This window comes from Lutra lutra, chromosome 10 (genome assembly GCF_902655055.1).
Source record: "Lutra lutra chromosome 10, mLutLut1.2, whole genome shotgun sequence".
Lineage (NCBI taxonomy): Eukaryota > Metazoa > Chordata > Mammalia > Carnivora > Mustelidae > Lutra > Lutra lutra.
This window is the reverse complement of record NC_062287.1, coordinates 71,555,994-71,575,670: the sequence shown is the minus strand read 5'-3', so window position 1 is coordinate 71,575,670 and position 19,677 is coordinate 71,555,994. Positions and strand designations below refer to the sequence as shown.

At 49.7% G+C, this 19,677-nt stretch overlaps 1 protein-coding gene across 13 annotated transcripts in view; it reads left to right on the top strand.

Annotated features, from left to right (window-relative positions):
• Positions 1–9,236, top strand: part of PLEKHA7 (pleckstrin homology domain containing A7) — a 216,371-nt gene extending 207,135 nt beyond the window's left edge. For 6 of the 13 annotated variants that reach the window (XM_047747419.1, XM_047747418.1, XM_047747422.1 and 3 more), the window contains 5 exons: positions 329–487; positions 3,113–3,246; positions 4,022–4,164; positions 5,724–5,834; positions 7,756–9,236. In XM_047747419.1, the coding sequence (XP_047603375.1) occupies positions 329–487; positions 3,113–3,246; positions 4,022–4,164; positions 5,724–5,824 (537 nt within the window). In that variant the 3' untranslated portion in view covers positions 5,825–5,834; positions 7,756–9,236. The remainder of the gene's footprint in view (positions 1–328; positions 488–3,112; positions 3,247–4,021; positions 4,165–5,723; positions 5,835–7,755) is intronic. The other 7 variants (XM_047747421.1, XM_047747431.1, XM_047747420.1 and 4 more) reach the window with 6 other exon arrangements.
• Positions 9,237–19,677: the final 10,441 nt, after the last annotated feature.

The window sequence follows — 19,677 nt, the reverse complement described above, 5'->3', positions numbered from 1 at the left end:
AGCGGGCTCTAGAGGTACGTGGGTGAATCCTCTGGGGGCCCAGATGGGAGAGAAATCAGCAGCCATCAGGCCATATAAATGAGGCACAGGCCTCATTCTCCATTACATGGGGTTACAGCAACCCACAGGAACCACCCATGTCCCACAACCACTGCCTTGACTTGCAGGTGAGGTTGAGGGGCTCATGGTCACACAGCTTTTCCCCAGTGGGTCACAGGCCCCCTTCCCAAGGACCCCAGTACCTGCAAGCCCCATCCAAAAGGGGACAAGCCTGGCTCTTGTAGCAGTCATGAAGTGACTACATTTAACCTTCTTGTTCTGTTGCCAGTGGAAGCGCGAGCAGGACTTTGACCTGCAGTTGCTGGAACGGGCCATGCAAGGGGAGAGAAAGGACAAGGAGGAAAATGGCTGGTTGAAAGTGCAGGCCATGCCTGTCACTGAGTTGGACCTGGAACCTCAAGACTATGACTTGGACATCAGCAGAGAGGTGAGGGCAGGGGCTTCCTTCGTGTCCCCCCCCCCAACCAGGAGAAACAGTCTTTGGCTTGTGGCCTGACCACCCCACCCAGTGGCACTGGGGGGAGGTGTTGTCCTGAATGGGGACAAGGCTCAGTGTCAGTGTGGCCAGGAGAATGGATGAATAGCAGCTCGATGCAATAAAAGGACCCAAGGCATTTTTTTAAAAAAAGATATTTATTTTTGTGACAGAGTGAGAGAGAGAAGAAGGGAGAGAGAGAGAGAGAGGGAGGACAAGCAGAGGGCAAAGTACACTCCCTGCTGAACAGGGAACTAGATGTGAGACTTGATCCCAGCACCCTGGGGTCATGATCTGAGCCGAAGGCAGATGCTTAACTGACTGAGCCACCCAGATGCCCCAGAGCTAAGGCCTTTTTTTTTTTTTAAGATTTTATTTATTTATTTGACAGACAAAGATCACAAGTAGGCAGAGAGGCAGGGAGAGAGAGGAGGAAGCAAGCTCCCTGCTGAGCAGAGAGCCCGATGCGGGGCTCGATCCCAGGACCCTGGGATCATGACCTGAGCCGAAGGCAGAGGCTTTAACCCACTGAGCCACACAGGCGCCCTGAGCTAAGGCCTTTTGACGCAGATTCAGACGCATCCATCTCTCTCTTTCCACAGTTGAGGGCAAGTCACTTAAGTTCTCTGAGCCTTGGTTTCCCTCGACAGTAAAGTGGGTTGTGGTAGGGGTGAGCTGACTCAACACATTGCCTGGAGGATTAGCAGTGGTCAGAAAACCATGAGCACGGGGCCTGGCACATAGTAGGTGTGTGATGAGGTAGCTGTGGTTATTGGGAAATGCTCCCTGGAAAATGACTGGCCAACTTGGGCAATTAGACTTGGTGGGGAAGGGGTGGGTGTGGAGGGGAGCAGGTTTGAAAAATCACAGGTGAAATTCCAGCCCTGGCAGAGCCTAGACCTGCGTCGTAGTTCTAGTCTGAGTTCCTCTAGTGCCCTCTGGTGGCACAAATGCATCATGACTGGCCAGGCCTGGAAAAGCAAGTAACCCCTGGGTCTTCTGTCATTGAGGAATGTGTCTTACCCAAGGGAAGAGCAAGGAATTCAAGTGGGACAGATTCAGGGTCTTCATGACATGGGGAGGTCTCCTGTGGCATACTATGCTGTTTGTAAGCTCTGTAGAACAGTGCCTATGGCTGTTTGGTTCACTTCTGTGCTCTTAGTGCCCAACATAGAGCCTGGCGCATAGTAGGTGCTCTGTCAATATTTTCTGGGTGACAGTTCTGTTGAATGAAGTACACAGGGGCCCACAGATACCCCACAAATATTTATAAGAGGACTTGGTGTGCCCTGAAACTGCATGAGAGGAAATGTTCTCACCACTTGAAGGCTAGATATAGCAAATTGGCATATATGGAGTTGCCGAGTTCTGGGGCCAGCTGGGGCTCCAGAGGTTAAGGAAGCCGGTCCCCCGCCCTCAGACTTTCTCCCTTTGGCACCTCTGCAACAACCAAAGGTCTGTGCTTTCTCAGATTCTCCGAAGAAGCTTCTCCCTGCTGTCTTGGCAATGCAAGTATGCTTTGTGGTGTTCTGATTAGCCTGCCAGCCAGGGGAAAAAGTCCTTTCTTATCTATAACCTAAATCCCTCCTGCTACAATGTAATCTACTTCCTTCCTCGGATCTGCCCTCATTGGAAATAACAGAGAAGAGCTTATTTCTTGCCATCTTTCACCAGAATGAAAGGTCTGCATGGGTTTAAATTCAAGTCCAGATCTGTCCTGGGATTGGATTTAGCTTGTTTTTAGAAACTTCAACCAACCTCATTTTAATGTGCTTTTGTAGTTCAAGGAGGAAGAAATTCCCTGGGGCATGCAAAAGTTGCCTTTATCATTCTGAGTCTAAGTAGGGTGTCACCAGGCTGAGGTTGCTGCTGGGCTCACGTCAGAGACTGGTGGGGGGAGCTGGGGACATTGTCCTCTTGTGACCAGTGGATACTGCATGGCTGCTTACTGTCTAGAGCAGAGGAGCTTCTGAGGGACAGAAAGCATTATCGCTTCCTTTCATCCATCCACCCAGCCACGCATCTCTCTACACAACCATCTACCCATCCGAGGAGTGTTTGCTGAAGGGCTATTGGCTGTCAGGTCCCTGCACTTGACAGCAGAGAGACAAACAGAAAACAGGACGGGATACCAGGGGTGGGGTGGGGTGGGGAGGGGCAGGGAAGACTTCTGGAAGTGAGGTCCGAAGGGTCGGAAGGAGGGGAGTGAACAGAAGAGCATCCCATGTGGAGGAGAGTGCGGGGGCAGAGGCCACGTGGTGGATCAGTGTGGTTGTGGAGGTTGGCAGGGCTCAGCTCCTGTCGAAGGCGGCATTAAGGATAATCATTTTATCCTGAGAGCTTCCGGTCTCGCTGTCTTGCCTTTCCCCACCATTCCTTGGCCCGAAGGAGGTTGTCTGGTGTGGTGGAAAGAACACAGTTCTGATCCCGACTCCACAGTGGACTGCCCTTGATCTTGGCACATTACGTAGCTCTATGGGTTCCATGTGCTGCCTTGTGCTGGGGGACAGGGCGAGGAGCAAGTTCTAAGCCCAGTATCTGAGCCCCCCTGCCGCCGCCGCCTGGTCCTTTCCTCAGCTGGCCAAACCAGAGAAGGTCTCCATCCCTGAGCGTTACGTGGAGCTGGACCCTGAGGAGCCGCCCAGCCTTGAGGAGCTGCAGGCGCGGTATCGCAAAGCTGAGAAGATCCGCAACATCCTTGCTCGTTCCAGGTCAGCGTTTATGATGCTCGAGTCTTGACAGCCTGCTAGGCCAACCCCAGGGGTGTCTCTACTACCTGGGACCTAGGCCGGGCTGACTAGGGTGTGTGTTTTGCCAGGTCTCTGACTCACGTAAGCCTTATTTATTGCAAAGGGCAGGCTGGCTCTCAGAATGGCACCAGCGGGTCCATGAGGAGGCTTGCCAGGTCATCTGCAATCCTGAAATACGCAATAGAGGGCCGCCCTGGTCCTTTGCCCTTAGATCTGTGTCTTATGATGCTGGCCAATATAGGGAGTGGAGCCAAGTGTGACAGTGAGGTGGACGCAGCTGGAGATCAACCCCAAGGCAGGTGGTCCGGTGTTGGGGCCTATGTTTCCTCACACAGATCCCTAGACCAGAGCCAGAGGCTCAGCCGGAGGCCTTGCCCACTTCCTGGGAGGCCAGGACGGGAGGCTTTCCTATCTCCTCAGCCCCTGAGCTTCAGAAACCTAAACGTGGTATTGGAGGGCCTCTCTTTCAGAGTTGGGTTAGCCTTTTCATGTTAGGATTTAATAGGAATGCAGAGCTGGAACTCTCTTCTTAAGGCCGTGATCCCCCAGAGGAGGAACAAAGCTGCGGCTGGGTGTTTGGGAGAAGCACATATGCCTTTGTCTAGGGAGAGCGCGCTCTGTGTTTATCCGATGCCCCCTAAAAGGGCGAGAGCCTCTAGGCCACGGAGACCCTCCTGTCCTGGGGCAGATGGTGGGGTGGGGAGGGCCCATAGCCTGCTTTCTGGCCCTCCTGCAGCATGTGCAACCTGCAGCCGCCATCGGGCCGGGATCGGAACAGCGCGGCCGACCTGGACTTGCAGCTGCAGGAGCAGGAACGCATCATCAACATCTCCTACGCGCTGGCCTCCGAGGCCTCCCAGCGCAGCAAGCAGGTGGCAGGTGAGGCCGGGGGTGCCAGCCTCCAGCCCTGCTTGGGCTCAGAGCCCAGCATGGCCTGTCAGGGAGTGTGCGGAAAGCCAGCTGTCAGGCGTGGTAGTTGCGGGCGAGTGGCGTGTCCTCTAGTCCCATCAGCACTCCAGGGTTTGGGAGGTGAGCTGCGGCGGGGCGGGTGGTGGGAGAACTGAGGTTCAGGAGTGTCAGAGGCTAGAGGTCCAGGAGAGGGTGTCTCGAGCTCCTCCTTAAATCTGGGAGTGGTGCTGCTTTTCAGCTTTCTCTGAGAATGTGGGTTAAGAATAGGTTTTTCAGGCCCCTGAGATAGGGCCAAGGCTAAGGTTTCTGGCTTCACAAGAAGGGGGACAGGAAAGCATTGGTGTTTGGATTTCTTGCTGGGGCAAGGCAAAGGGGAACCCTTGAGCACTCCCTGGGACCCCTGCTTTGGCCCCCAAATCAAAGCCACTGTTTGCTTTGTCAGAATGGCCTCTGCTAGTAACCAGGACTTGGGAAGTGGGATTCTTTGCTGGCCAGTGGGGAAAAAACACCATGGGATGGGAAGGGGGTCTGTGTGCATGTGCACACGTGTATGTATGAGTGTGTGTACAAGGCTTTCTCTCTCAGCCAGGAAACAGACTTGTGGCTCCTCCCTCCACCCACATCTCCGCTCCCTGTGTGTGCCCTCCGAGTTGACCCAGTGCTATTTGTCCCCCTGATGTAGGGGCCACTGTGTGTCTGGGTAGCGCCCGTGGCCAGGTGTGCTCTAGGCCTTCCGGAGAGGGCGTGACCATAGAGCCTGAAGTGCTGTCACACAGTCCCCCAGGCCCCCAACCCTGGCCACAGGTCTGGAAGTGATGAAGGGTGGGGCCTGCTGGACCGAGGGGACTGGCCCTGGAAGTCTGGTCTGGGGAGGAGAGCTTGAACATCGCTTCAAGAAGCCAGGGGAGTGACCTTGGACAAGAGGAAGGCTGTTTTCTGCCCTCCCCTCCCCCATGTTGTGACCCTGCACAGAGTCCCTGTAGCCCCTGCTGTCCTCACTGCTTTGGAGACTGCTAAGTGGACTGAGAGGTAGTTGGTGTGGCCGGGGAGACAGTTGAAGACTCACCCAGACCCCTCCTCCCAGTGATCCTGGGGGCTCCCTGTGGGTCATTTGACTCCTTTCCATGTTGAGCAGGGGTACTGCCCCACCCCCACATAGGTGTCCTCTTGTCTGGCCTGTGCTTGCCCTACCTACATGGAGCTCAGCTTCCTTTGGCTGGCAGGCAAGCCTGCCAGGGCTCATGCACCCTGAGGGCAGTTAGCAGGGCCTCCCGCCCCTCTCCACAAGTGGCCACCTTTGCCATAGCCTTTCCTTGCTCTTGCTCCCTCTCTCTAGCTCAGAGGCAGTATCTGGACCTGCAAGCCTGTCCCAACCAGGCCCTCCCAGCCCCCATGGGTATGCTGCCCAGGCCGTTAGTGACAGGCAGTGTGGCCCACACCCCTCCAGCCCTGTCGAGCCTGGGGCATCTGGTGCTGCAGGAGCAGATGAGGAGCCTAACGCCCCGCTTAATTCCTGTGTGCCCGTCTAGCGCAGCAGCTGGCCCTCCTCCCGCCTAACGCCCCCCTGTCCTCCAGGACGGTGCCACCCTACCCCCCCTTAAGCAACGGACTCCACTACACCTTTGTCTAACACCTTCCAAGTAAGAGCCCTGCCTGGCCTGCCTCTCCCCTAGCGCCGAGCATGCCCCCCGCCCCGCCGCCGAGGTGATTGCAGTGCTACCTGCTTCCTTCCTTCCGCTGGCAAAGCCGCCGCTGGGGAGACTGCCCTGGACTGGTGGGCAGGTGGGGGATGGTGGGTTTTTAGGAGCTCAACTCTCCGTGGCTTCGCTACAGTAGGGGCTGGGTGATCCAGGCCCCCTGCTTCCCTGAAATAGAAGCAGGAGCTATACCCCTTCTCCCCAGCTCTGTTTCCTGCAGGGAGTCCAGTGCCCCGAGGAACCAGTGCAGGCCAGGCTGCCAGCTTGGGGGTGGAAGTTAGTCTCAGGCTCTCAGGGCTCTGGCCAGAGAATGTGAAAAGCTGGAAGACTAGAAAAATCCAGGATACTGGGGCCGTGAGGAGATAGAGGCTCACTCCAGGCCAAGTGGAATTGGTGTCAGAGCAAGGACTAGGACTGCCCTTTTCAGCACTTGAGCACTTAGGAGGGGGAGAAGAAGGGAAGCTTTGGGGGGAGGCCACCAGGGCACCTTGGCATTCAAGAATGTTCTGGTCCCACCCCTTGTGGGGCCTCCCCATGAGAGCATTTAGTGATGAGAGGCAGGGAGGGATTAGGCAAGGAGCACTGGAGCAGGAGCCAGGAGGCCCAGTGTCTGGACCAGTCTTGGGGTGAGTTCGTGGCCTGAGCCCAGTTGCCTCACCTGGACAAGGGACAGTCATACCAGAAGTCTCAGTGGTCCTCTCCCTGACATTTCATCTTGTCATCATTTTGTAGGGTTTCCCTCTCTTTCCTTTGTGTGTACTTCCAGGTAGCGTGGTTGCGTACTTGCTATGTGCCAGGCATTGTGCTAAGCATCTCCTTTGATCCACACAACCACCTTATGAAGACATTCGCCCCCATTGTACAGGGGAGGAAATGGAGCTCAGAGACCTTGAGGGACTTGCCCAAGGAGTTGAAGCTCTAAGTGTCAGAGCCAGGGTTTGAACCCCTATGGTGCGAGTTCAGAGCCTTTGTTCCCTATCACTACCGTGGACGCATCTGGGCACCCCCAGGAGCTCTGGGTGTCTGGAGAAGGGAGGGACAGAGAGTGTGTGCATTGGGGGTGGGGTTCGTGATTTTCAGCAGGTGTCCCCCAGCCTGATGCCCTGCAAGCCTGAGGGTAGAAGGAAGAGGTTGTCCGGCTTGGGCCAGGCCCTTAGAAAGTGAGCGAGGAACCACAGAGAAATGCTCCAGCCACATCCTTTGTCAAGGTCACAGGGACCTGTTGGGGCCACAGTAGGGTGTGTGGATTTCTCCTGGAGATCTGAGTGTGGTGATGCCATGCTACATGCCACATGTGGCCCTTGCCAGGCCACGAAGAGGCAGGGGTGAGGCCCTGTTCCTCCTGGCTTTTGACACCCCTGTAGTTGTGAGATAGGCCTTTAATGCCTTGTTTCAGAGTGCATCCATATTCCTGTTTGCCCTCCTGTTAGGGTAGATCCTCATTAGGAGGTGGGTATGACCATTCTGCTTTTAGGTTAATAAAATGAGAGGAAGCTGAGAGCAAGCGTTACTCAGAGTCACTCAGTGAATGAAGAGCAGGGCCAGAACTAGACCCCGGAGTCCTCTTTGCTCAGGACTTTTGCCTTATCAGAACAGACACCCAATCTAGGGGCCAACATATGTCTGGCAAAACTTTCTAGACGTGGAAGGGGTGAAGAAAGGGTGGAGCTGAATGCCCATGGGTCCTAGAAGCTGAGGGTCCCCCAGCAGCGGCCGCATCGCCCCAGTCCCCTGCTCAGCTGCTCTCTGTCTTGTCAGCCTTCCATTCCCTGTTGTGTGCGTATACAGACATGCCCACTGTCTGCTCCCCAGATGTGGGCTGGGGTCCTGCCAGCCTCTTATTGTGTCCTGTGCTTTTTGCCAGCCCAGGCAGTGACTGACCCATGACCCAGCGTGCAAAGGAGAAGTCTGGAGCTGGGGACCCCGTGGAACCAGTTTCATCCAAGAAGATTGATCTTCCTACCCCCAAGGAAACCCCCTTCCAGCTCAGCAGGGGTTCCGGCTGGAAGAAGGAGTGGTCCACCAACTGTGGGGAGTTCAGCATAGGGCTAGGTCCTAACAACCCTCCCCTCAACTTGTTTTAGTTCAGACTCCTTTTTACATATGACAAAGGCACTTTTGATACACACTGTAAAATACTGATGCTGTATTTTAGACTCAGATTATATTTTATAATGTTCACCTCAAGGGCTGAATGGCTGGAAAGGGGAGGATACAGGATTTTGGAGCTGCACTTACAGATTCAGGTACCGTGTGCATGGTAGGTGTGGGCTGGGGAGAAGGGCAGGGCATGCAGGGGCCAGTCCAACATCCATGAACTCAGGTGAAGGTTGGATTTGACATGTGCTTCCAGGGGGGCCTGGCGTTGGGCTCGTTGGCATACTATCTGGGGGAAGAGGGCTCCTTAGCTGCAGAGGTTAGCTGTCCCTGACCTGGCCAGATGACTGGCTCTGGAAGGGAAACTCCAGCAGGCTGCCATGTGGAGCCCAAGTCTGTGCCTTGGCCCTTGGGTTTGGTTTAGGGGCAGTGGTATATTCAAGAGGTTTGGCTCCCAACCTGTTCATGAGGCTCTCTCAGCAAAGGGGTCTCTTAGGAAAAACAGAACAGTTTGCTTTAATTAAAAAAAAAATATATATATATATATATATATATGTGTGTGTGTGTGTGTGTGTGTGTGTGTGTGTGTATACCCTTTGAAATACAGAAAAGGTGAGAGGAAGCACCTTTTATTGTATCATAAGCAATAAACTTCACACTGGGTGGTGTCTCCCTAAAACTCCCTGACTCCACACTAGGCTGTGACAGAACTTTGCTGCCTGCCCCGGAGAACCTAGGTCAGTTTCCCCGTGATATGGGCCTGGTGGCCAGAGGTCAGGCCGTGTGCCCCCAGCATCCCTGATGGATGGCGGCAGGATTTGGACTTGACTTCCAGTCTCAAGTGAGGAGGGGGCTGCCAAGCCAGGAGCAGTGTTTGTGGCCCTTTATTTAAGTCATGAGCTCATGATATTTTGCATACAGAAAATGATGTTTTAAGGAAAAAAAAAAACAAAAAACAAAACCTCCATTGGGTGGGGCCACACTTTAAATGAAAATTTGTCTTTGACTATGGTCGGAAAAAAAAAAATCTTAACTATATTTAGAAATTGCTGTCTATTTTTAACTAACTCCATATGCTGCCAGTATCAACTTCATGACATTTGCCAAAATAAGATTTTATTTTTGCCTTTATAAGATTTTGTTGGAAAAATGAAATGAATATTTTGCAAGAAAAAGTTAATTTAAATAAAAGTGTAATGGTTTGCAAAAAAAAAAAAATGTGATGTACAGATTAAAATATTAACCTGATACACTTTCTGCTTCTTGCTGGCTCTATCCTCATGAGTGGCTTTAGTTTTTTTCCATTTCTTTGGAAAATCCCCAGTGTCAGCTCTCGATCTTGCTTGTGTTCACTTATGAAAAGTTTCTCCTGCTGACAGTTCCTTGACACTTGATTGACTTTGGAGGCCTGGGGGAAGAAGGCCTGTGCTTTTGGGTACTTAGGGGGGCTTCAGCTGCTGCTCACAGTGGTTCCCCCCAACACCCCAGTTGAGGGGCCTCTGGGCTATGGACTGCCGTGTGGGGTTGGTTTGGCAGGCAGACTGCAATCCAAGATAGCAGGAGGGATGCCCAGGGACCCTTTCCAACCCACACGCCGCCAGCTCGTTCCAGGGAGGCGAGTTAGTGACGGACCATTGCAAACTTGATTTGTATTTAATTCATTTTGACTTGTTATGTAGGCTTAAAACAGAAGCCAAGAGGCCAGTTCAGCTTGGGTATGTGTGTATTTCCAAGTTTGTTGTTATGGCAGTTTTTCTTTATTGCCAAGAAGAATACCCAAGGTTTAGAGTGACTTTCCAACTATTAATACTGGGGAGAATAGGTTCCAGGGCATTCTGAGCAGGGAACACTGCTGCTTTTTTAGCTACCGATCTCTTTTTGAATTTTAAAATAAAAAAAACTCCCTGGTTTTAAGCGTTACTTGAAGATCTCTCCATAACAGATGAAAGAGATTTGGGCGGGGGGGGGGGGGGGGGGGGGGGGCGGGGCATGGAAGAGCAGATATTCCTCAATAACTCAGTACAAAAGTTAAAAAATAAAGAAAAAGAAGATACAGGAACCAATACCCCCCTACACACAGTGTGGCCATCAGTAGACATAGACCTTTTTCAGCAAAAACATGTCTGCGGTTTTCTTCTTACTGTTGGTCTCAGTTTCTGTTTCGCACATACAATCCCATGTAGGAGAGAAGGTGGCGGCTCTCTGTTCTCTCCACCTCCAGCCAGGAGAAGGAGTAGCCTCTTCTGTAAGAACTGTGACCCAAACTTCAGTCTGCAGAGAGCATGACAGGCTCTCAACTCAGACTCCAGGAAGAGTGCATGTGTTTTGGAAGAGGCCTGCTGCCGCCATGACGTGTAAGTGGGCAGCAGAGCCCGGCCCCCTTCTCAACCCAGTCAAGAGGATTCCTTACTTGAGGTAAGATGGGGCCGTCTGTGAAAGTACGCGCCGACTGGGGACCTTCCAGGTGGGGACCTGGAAAACCCTGCGTGGCCTAGCGATTCCAGCTTTGCTCCTTAACAGGGGCACAGGGCCCGAGCAGAGTTTGATGGATTGATTGGTTTTTATTTATCTTTTTCTGAGCAGAGTTGTGAACAATGGGATCATGGTTGACAAATGTGAGCTCGCTGCTCCTGCATCCATTTGCGACATTCCCCTCCCAAGCTGTAACTTTTAACCTGGGCTGGGTTGAGCCCAAGATGTCTGTCTAATTTTAGCAAGAACAGATGGGAACACTTTAGGATCTAGTCTGCAGTGGGGGATAGGGATAATTGCCACTTTAGCTTCCTGAACTGCCCAGGTCTTCAACATGTCCAGGGCATTGTTTCAGTGATACAAGCTGAGATGCACCTGCATTTCTGAGTGCATGTGAAGTAGAGGTCCCCAGACTGGTGGAGATGCTGAAAACCTTTTGTTTGCTCCCCATCATCCACTTTTCTGCCTGCCTTCATGGCGGGCTGTGAGAGTAGAAACTTCCCTGAGTCTGTTTGCTTCCCTCTAACCCCTTGGCTGTGGTTTTCAGTTACACTGGATTCTCTAGAATTTTCCTGGCTGTTATAGATTGCAGCCCAAGCCCAGGGAAGCCTCTGTCTGCCCAAAGTCAGTCTGAGAATGGCAGGGGTGGGGGTGTGTGTGGACCCTGGCTCAGCCCAGCAAGAGCCCATTTTTGGGCTTTGGAATTTTCTTCTGCCCGTGGGTATAGTCCTCCATGGCAAGTCCTTTTGTGTTCGCACCACAGGTGGGAAAGAAGCAGCAAATTATTTGTCTAATCCACAAATCACATTTCTGACACATGGTAGGCAAATTCTGGGAGCCCCTTGCTTCTGATTCCGCATCAGACGCCAGAGTGCACAAGGGGCTTTGCCCATGTGGGTTTCGTGCCGTTATGAAAAGAACAAAGAGACAAGGCTGGGGGGGCTCTGAAAAAATGGCAGGCCCTCCCAGCCCGGTAAACACGCCATCGCTTTGCCGCCTCCACTCCAAAGGCTAACACTTTCATTGCTCTCCGAGCAAAGAAACCTTTCTTCAGAGCGAGTGGCCGGGTACAAAGGCAGAGTACAAAATGTGTGCACATCACAGTCCCTGCAATTCTGTTTGAACAAGCATATTGATTGGGTCTGACCCTGTTACATTTTTTCCCTATTATTTGAAAAGGTGCATCTAAGTGTAGTGAATTGAACCCATGCAGCTGAACTTTCCATGAAAACTTCTCGAGATATTTCTTGAGTTCAAAGCTTTTGAATTTTAAAGGGCATTTTTAATATGAGTCTGTTGAGTATTCTCTGTCGCAGCCCAACAAGGGATGTTAAATGCAGATGAGGTGGGAACCAGGGCACAAGTGGGGTGCGGGGAGCCTTCCTGTCCCGTGAGGGGTGCAGGTCATGGTTGGAGGGGCCAGAAGAGCCCAGGAAGGGCTGAGCTTTGGAGCAGCCCCTAAAAAAGGACCCTAAAAAGGACCCCTCTGAGCTCACTGGGTCCAGCTAAGGGGTCAGACAAGAGGCTTCCCAGCTGAGCTGCTCAAAGGCTTTTACGTGGAGAGCCAGAAAAAGCACTTGCTAAGAGCGCCTCCTGATAAACGAGGATTTTGGCCTCATGAATAAGGGGCTCCTGACTGCTCGGCTGCTAGCTTTCTCTCACACTCTGCTTTAGAACTGAGAGGGAATGAGACACAGTCCCTCAGCTGAGGTCACAGAGTCAGACATGAGGCTCCCATTGTCCTCAGCCCTTGGGCTGACATCACTAATCAGTCGCAGATGCTTTCCCAGAGCCCGGAGCCGCATCTCAGTCCTTAACTGACTTGACATCTTGGGGCGTTCTGCTAGTTATGTGGGCTGTCACCGTGGTTCCTCTCGTCATCCTGGTCCTGGGGCCTTGAAGCTTCCACAGAGTCTCATTTTCCACACACATATGGGTTCTCCTTGCCCCCTGAAGGCACCTAGTCCCCTTTGAGTCCCTGGCTCCCTGTTGGTCCAAATCCCTGTTTGCCTTTGGAGGCCTCTTGGATCTAGAAAGCGTCTCCTTCCTAGACCTCAAATCCATGTTCAGAGGCAGAATTGTCCCTGGGAGAAGTGGACCTGTCCTGTGGCTCTGGATTTGGGTCACTTGAAATAGAATTGCCCCTGGTAAGAGCGATGAGCTCATGGATAGCCTGCAGAGAGGCCTACGGGAGAGTGCATAACACAGTGCCTAGTGAGTAATGGAAGCTGCCGTTGTGGCTTTGATCTGACAGTGAGCATCTCCTGGGGATCCCACATAGAAGTGTTACTTTGTATGCTTGACCCAGCCCTCCATCCCTGGGCTTTGGGGCTCAGAACCCAGATTTGTCAGCCTCAAGAGTTGGGGCTGTTTCCCAGGGCAATAGTCACACTCACTGGGCTCTGAAGATAGATGGAGAAAATTGGGTGAGAATCTAAATCCCAGGCCACTAGTGTTCACTGACACACATAAGCTTCCCGAGGCCAAGTCTTCCTTGGAAGGTTGCCTGGCAGTCTCGAGACCATGGCAATCTTGGACAGTCCTGGTATCACTGAGAAGCATCAGCTGAGGACCTATCGCCACTGTAGGCTGCTCCCATCCTGAGACCTGATGCCATGTTTCTGGACCACGGCTTCCTCTCTAGGGACAAAGTCAGATGAACTGCCCCTCAGATGCTCCCTTCCTCTGTGACTGTGGCTAGCCAGTCTTCTGTTAGTAGGTTGACACCACAGAAAGGAGGCAGTCAGGAGGCAGAGGGAACAACCACAGGCTTTGGGGCCAGGCTGCCTGGAATCTAAACCTGGTTGCTCTATTTGGCCAGCCGTGACCTTGGGCAAGTTACTTAACCTCTTCATGCCTTAGTTTCTTGCATGTAAGATACAGGTTTATATTAGCAACTACCTCAGTAGAGTTGTTGTGAGGATCAAATGTTATTACACAGAAAATGCTAAGCACAGTTGCTGGCCCCATAGGAAGCACTAGAGAAAAAAATGTAGTTATTCACATACATTTAAGTTATGATCATTAAATACATATCACGCTCTTATTCTTTGTTTACGTAGTCATTGCCTGTCTCCCCCACAAGAATATATGTTTCATGAAAGCAAGAGTATTGTCTTGTCCAAAGTATCTCTAGGGCCCAGAATGATGTCTGCCACGAGAAGGGGCTAAGAAATAGTGCCTGAACGAATGAGAGAAAGAAGTCAAGGCTTGTTGACCAGGGAGGCTCCTCTCTTCTTCAGATGATGTTGCCTACCTCTGCTCTGCTCTGTTAGGTGTTTTATACTCTAGGTCCCAGACATCATTTCTAGTACCCTCTTCAGAAGTTCCTTGAGTAGTAGCTAAGAGGAGGGAGTATGCAGTTCAAAGCTACCCTTATGAACTCTGACCTTGGGCAAGTGCCTGAACCTCCCTAAGCCTCTGTTTCGTCCTCCGAAAGATGGGAGTAATAGTACCTCCCCTCCTGGGTAATCATGAGGACTGAATGAGATCATGCTTGGACGCCGTAGCTGGCATGAGAGCACTCAGCCAAGGTTCACTGTGCTGCTTTGCTCTCATGCGTGATCCTTATGGTGAAGTGAGGGGATCCAGGTGGTTCTTCCACATTTGTACCGTCTCCTTTCCCTGATTTGTCAGGATAAACAGGTTTGGGGTCGTCTGTTATCCTCAGTCTGCTGCCCTCCACCATCTGTCTGCCATTTTATGTATTTATTTATTTTAAAAGATGTATTTATTTGGAGGGGAGTAGGGACAGAGGAGGAGAGTACTCAAGCAGACTCCTGCTGAGCCCAACGCGGGGCTCGACCTCACGACCCATGAGTTTGGGACCTGAGTGCCAAGCAAGAGTTGGATGCCCAACCAACTGAGCCCCCAGGCGCCCCTGTCTGCCATTTCAGACAGGTGCCTGCAGCAGGTGAAAACAGCCTGGGGCTTTGAAGTTGGGGTTCACAAGGCCATGCCCCTGCCAAGCTGCCTCCTTGAACTCCCCAGGGACCGAGGACAGGCGGATCCTCTGAGGCCTCCCCCTGCAGCCCTGCGGCTGTCCACCCAAAATGAGATCAGCCTGCGCCTTACCCCTTTGATGTCAATTCCCAAACTGGAGCCTCGTGCCCTGCTCTGAGGACCTGGGCTTTGAAGTTGGCCTATAAACTGAGCTTTCAGGAAGAAAGTTGTCTGTTGTGCCTCAGAGCACGGCTGGGCCCTGTAAAGGCACTGGGAGTGCCATGAACACTTGATAAATAATTCTTTCTGGGCCCAAGAAGGATTCATTCCATTTAAAGGGGAGGAAAATTCCCTTGACCTTTTCGTTGAAGTTGCGGGGGCAGGGGTGGGGGGAGGGGGATGAAGAAGGTTTTTGCAGCTGCTCGCTGAAGTCACGAGGCAGGCAGGTTGTCTCTGAGAGCTGAGCTGTCCCTGACTCCTGACCTGAGGGCCCCTCAGCCAGTCCTCGCTGCCTCCTGCCTGGAACAAGGGAGAGACTGGGTCCTCTAAGGGGAAGAGGGACTGCAACACAAGGCAGGCCTTCCTTTCCTTCCAGAACCTGTCATGGCCAAGAGGTGAGGCAGACAGGATTTCCTACCTGCAGGAGTCCTGGAAATGGTCCAGATTTCACATCCCCTGAGCACTTAGACCAGACCCTCCACGGGCCCCCTTTTGTGTGCAGCTGGATAATAGGATGTGTGTTTGTATGCGGTTTTGTGAAAGCTCTCTTGAGGGCAAGGTCTAACATACATATGTATGGTACACAAGATCACAATGTAGAGCTCCGTGAAAGGTCAGAGCACCAGCCCCCGTGCAACCGCTGTGTCAGTCAAGAATTCCGTTGGGTGTGGTGCATAAAAAATGAATTCTGGAACACTGAAAAGAAAATAAAATGAAAAAAAAAATTCTGTTGGCCAGGAAGCCGGAAGCCCCTCCCACTCTCCTTCCCGTTCAGTAGGCCCTCCCTCCCTCCCTCTCCTGTGCAAGAGGACTTTTGTGGTAACTTCTTACTTGCTTTTTCTTCACAGCTTTACTATCTAAGCAGGCATCATCACAATCTGTAGCTTAGTTTTGTTTGTTTTCTGAAATGTGCATGAATGGACTAATAAAGAATGCATTCCCTTGTGTCTGCCTTTTTTTTCCCACTAAACACTGTATTTATGATAGTCATCCTGGTAACTCTATCCCACTTGTTTTACTGTTGTATAGTATTCATAGGAGGAATATTCGATGAGTATTTATCATTCTACTGTCAAAGGACATTTGGGCATGTCCAGTCAGGAGCTATCACAGATAAGACTGCTACAAACATTTGTGTATATGTCTCTTGGTGCACGTACATCTTTTGGTAGGTACCCAGTGTAGAGTTGCTAGGTGATAAGATAAGCATACCTTCAGTATAGGTAGAAAAGGCAAACTGTTTTCCAAAGCAGGAGCACTAATTTATAGTCCTAGGATGAATGCGAGTTGTACCACATCCTTGCTGTGGTGGCAGCCTCTAAGATGACCCTCAATGATCTCTGCCTCTGGTATTTGCATCCTGTGTAAGCCCCTGTTATGAGAAAACATAACAGGATGTCACTTCCAAGATGAGATTACGAGAAGACTAGCTTCTGTCTTGAGCGTTCTCCCTTGCTTTCTTACTTGCTCACTGTGAGGGAAACCATGTTGTGAGCTAACTGCAGGGCAAGGGACTGATGTCTGACCAACAGCCAGCAAGGACCTGAGGATGGCAGCAGTCATGTAAGTGAGCTGGGAAGTGGGTCCTTTCCCCAGGGAGACCTGGAGATGATGGCAGCTCCAGCTGCCATCTTGATTACAGCCTTGTAAGAGACCCTCCTCCAGAGGCACTCAGCTAATCAGATTCCTGGCTCATGGAAACCATGAGATAAATGTTTATTGTGTTAAGCTGTTAAGTTTGGGGGTAACTTATACAACAATAGATAATCTACACAACAGAACTTTCTTGTTAACGTTAGCCATTTTGATGTGTATGAAGTAGGTTTATTAGTGTCTCTCTGATTATTAATGATATTGAGCATCTTTTCAAAGTTCATTGACCATTTGGATTTCTTTCTTTTTTTCTTTCTCTCTCTCTTTTTTTTTTTTTTTTGGTGGGTGTGGGTAAAGTACCTGTCAGGAGTTTTGTTATTCTAGGGTTTGCATACCTTTTCCTTATTGATTTGTAGGGTTTCTGAATATAAGTCTATTTTAGCTTGGGTTACTCCTAGAAAGCAGGGCCTAAGGCAAGGGCTTGCAGGAAGATGGTTTACTTGGGAAATGATCCTATGGAACATAAGTGGAAAGGAAAGAGAAGAAACCAACAGAAGGGTGCCTTTTCAACCTGGTGACTGTGGTGGGAAATGGGCTCAATTTTATTGGGGCCTTCTGAAGAGCGATGTAAAATACACCTCAAAATTATCTGAGGTATGAAAGAGAAGATCACGTATCTACTAGCTCAGGGACCCCATTGACCAAGGGTTTTCCCCATAGGGTGTCTCGCATATCTCCATATCCCAACTGTGTTTCCCAAATGAACCCCGTATTGGGGCAGCCAAGAAGCCATTGGGCATCAAATGAGAGGTGAGGCTAAATGAGATCCCACTGCAGTAATAGCTAGAGTAAAATGGAGTAAAATGGGAGCACGAGAAGTATCTGACACAAAGCCTTGTATTGATTATAATGAATTGCTAGATTGCTAGTATCTTCTTACACTCTGTGACTTGAATTTTTACAGTGTCTTTTAATGAATAGACATTACTAATTTTAAGGTACTCAAGTTTATAAAATTTTCCCTTTGTAGTTTGTGGATTTTTTTTGTTTTTTGGTTTTTTTTTCATCTTGTTAAAAGAGTCTTCCTATACTTAAGTGATGAAAATGTTCTTCCATAGTATTTTTTTTCCCCCACAGTGTTTTCTAAGCTTTATTGTTTTGCCTTTTACAGATCTACAATCCACCTGGAATTGATTTTTAAGTAAGGTGTGAAGTGGACATCAGTTTTCATTTTTCTATGTAGATATCCAGATTATTGAAGAATCTATCATTTCTCACTATTGTACTGTGCCACCTTTGTCATAAATCAAGCATTCGTATGTGTGAGAATTTATTTCCGGGCTCCTTTTCCTATTCCATTGTCTATTTGTCTATTATTATATCACACTATTTTAATGACTGGAGCTTCATAGTAAGTGCTGATTCCCAGAAAAGCAAGGTGTCTGTTTTATTCTTCACAAATATCTTACCAATTTTTGGTCTTTTCCATTTCCTTACAAATTTTAGAATCAACTGGCCAACTTTCACCCCCCGCCGTCAAATGGATTTTTTTTTTTCTATTGAGACTGCATGACGTGTAGATTACTTTGGAGAGAAGTGTATCATCTCTATAATATTGAGTGTCCTAATCCTGAACATGATAAATTCCTTCATTTATTTAGGCCTTTAAAATTTTCTTTCCAAAATATTTTATAGAAAGAATTCTGCTTCGAGCAATGGTGGACAAGGTGACTTTGAATCAACTTCCTCTATGAGAACAAATAGAAAAGGAGGCTAAAGTAGAAAAACAAACAACAAACAACCCCCCCCCCCCCATATTTGAAGGCACTGGAGAGTTGTCAAAGCACTGTATGGAGCCAAGATTCAGAGGAAATGTAGAAGCGGGAGGTCAGCATTTTGTGCCATTTTCCCCCGGAGGTGCATCACCCATTCCAAAGGCAGTCGGCCAAGGGCCCAAGGGAGTGCTTTTGTATAGATTTGGGGCTTGACAGCTCCCCCATCGCCAGGACTCTTACTTCCAAATCCCAATCTCCTTGACAGTCTTGCATGCTCGTCTGTTTTTTTTCCACCCAGTGAATCTGCTGCTTCTGTCTACACTCCTTTACTGCGGTTGGAAAATGACCTCAGGAGCAGGGAGGGTTGGATGTGGAAATCAGAGTGTGCTTTCTTTCTCTCAGTGATCAGAAGTCCCGTGTGGGTTGGCCAGCACAGATTTTTAATCTTTACTCTTGAAAGATATTTTCACTGTGGATAGGATTCCTTGTTGGTGGGGTTTCCCCCGCAGTGTTTGGAAGTTATCATTACCTTGTGTTCTGGCTTCTTTTGTTTATGGTGAAAGGTCAGTTTTCTTATTTTTGCACCCTTAAAGATAATGTGTATTTTCTTCTCTGTCTGCAGTTACTTTTCTTCTTGTCTTTGGTTCACAGCACTTTTACTAGAATATGTCTAGATGTGAGTTTGTCTTTATCTACTTTGGAATTTAGAGATTTCAAGTCTGTGAGTGTATATCTTTCGTAAGTTTGGGAAGATTCTTTTATTGCTTTAAAAGATAGATTTTCCTCATATTTTCTTTTCCTTCTTTAAGGGATGTATAATTGTATGAATGCTAACTCTTTTCACTCTGTTTCCCTGCTAGGCAACAATACTGCATTATGCAAGAATTACATCTGTGTGAGAAGGATTTGACAAATCAATTAGTCTTTCTCTTACTGAAATGCTTTCGACACTCAGATTCTCTCATACTCTAAAGCAGTGTCTGTCTCTGACATTAGCAGTGGCAAGACCCATCCACCATCATGGAATTTGGACAGAGTCACCTCTTGTTTCAAGGACAAAGGGCAAAATATGTGGAGGATTTTCCTGGTCACAAGGTTAAATGTTTAAGGTTTTAGGCTGTACTATGCCAGCCCCAAGTGGCAGATTCTGAGCCATAAAGGCACCTATTTGCTCTTTGATGAATGTATCTGTGATATGCAGCGCCCTTTAAGGCATGGGCTCCAGGGTAGGAGCCCATCCTACCTGGGTTTAAGGGTAGCATTTCTCAGTCTCAACACTAACATTTGGGGCCAGATGATTCTCTGTTGCGGGGGTCTGTCCTGTACTATCATAGGAAATGTAGCAGCATCCCTAGTCTCTGCCCACTAAATACCAGTAGCACCTCCCAGTAGCACCGATTACTAGTATCTTCAGATATTGCCAAGTGTTCCTTGGGAGGCAAAAATCCCTCCTGGTTGAGAACCACTGGTCTAAGGATAATACTCCAGACAAGACCCACATAAGAACTTAATACCAGTAGTCTGCTTTATAAAGGAAAGCACATAACCAGTTTAACTAGAGACCATGGGTTATAATGAGTTGTGTTTTCCTTTGGCTTTGGAAGGAAAGTCTTCTGTGTAGAAGCTTTTCAAAGCTTAAATTTCGTGTTTATTACATTAACTGTAAGCCTCAGTTTTCAGGACTTTTA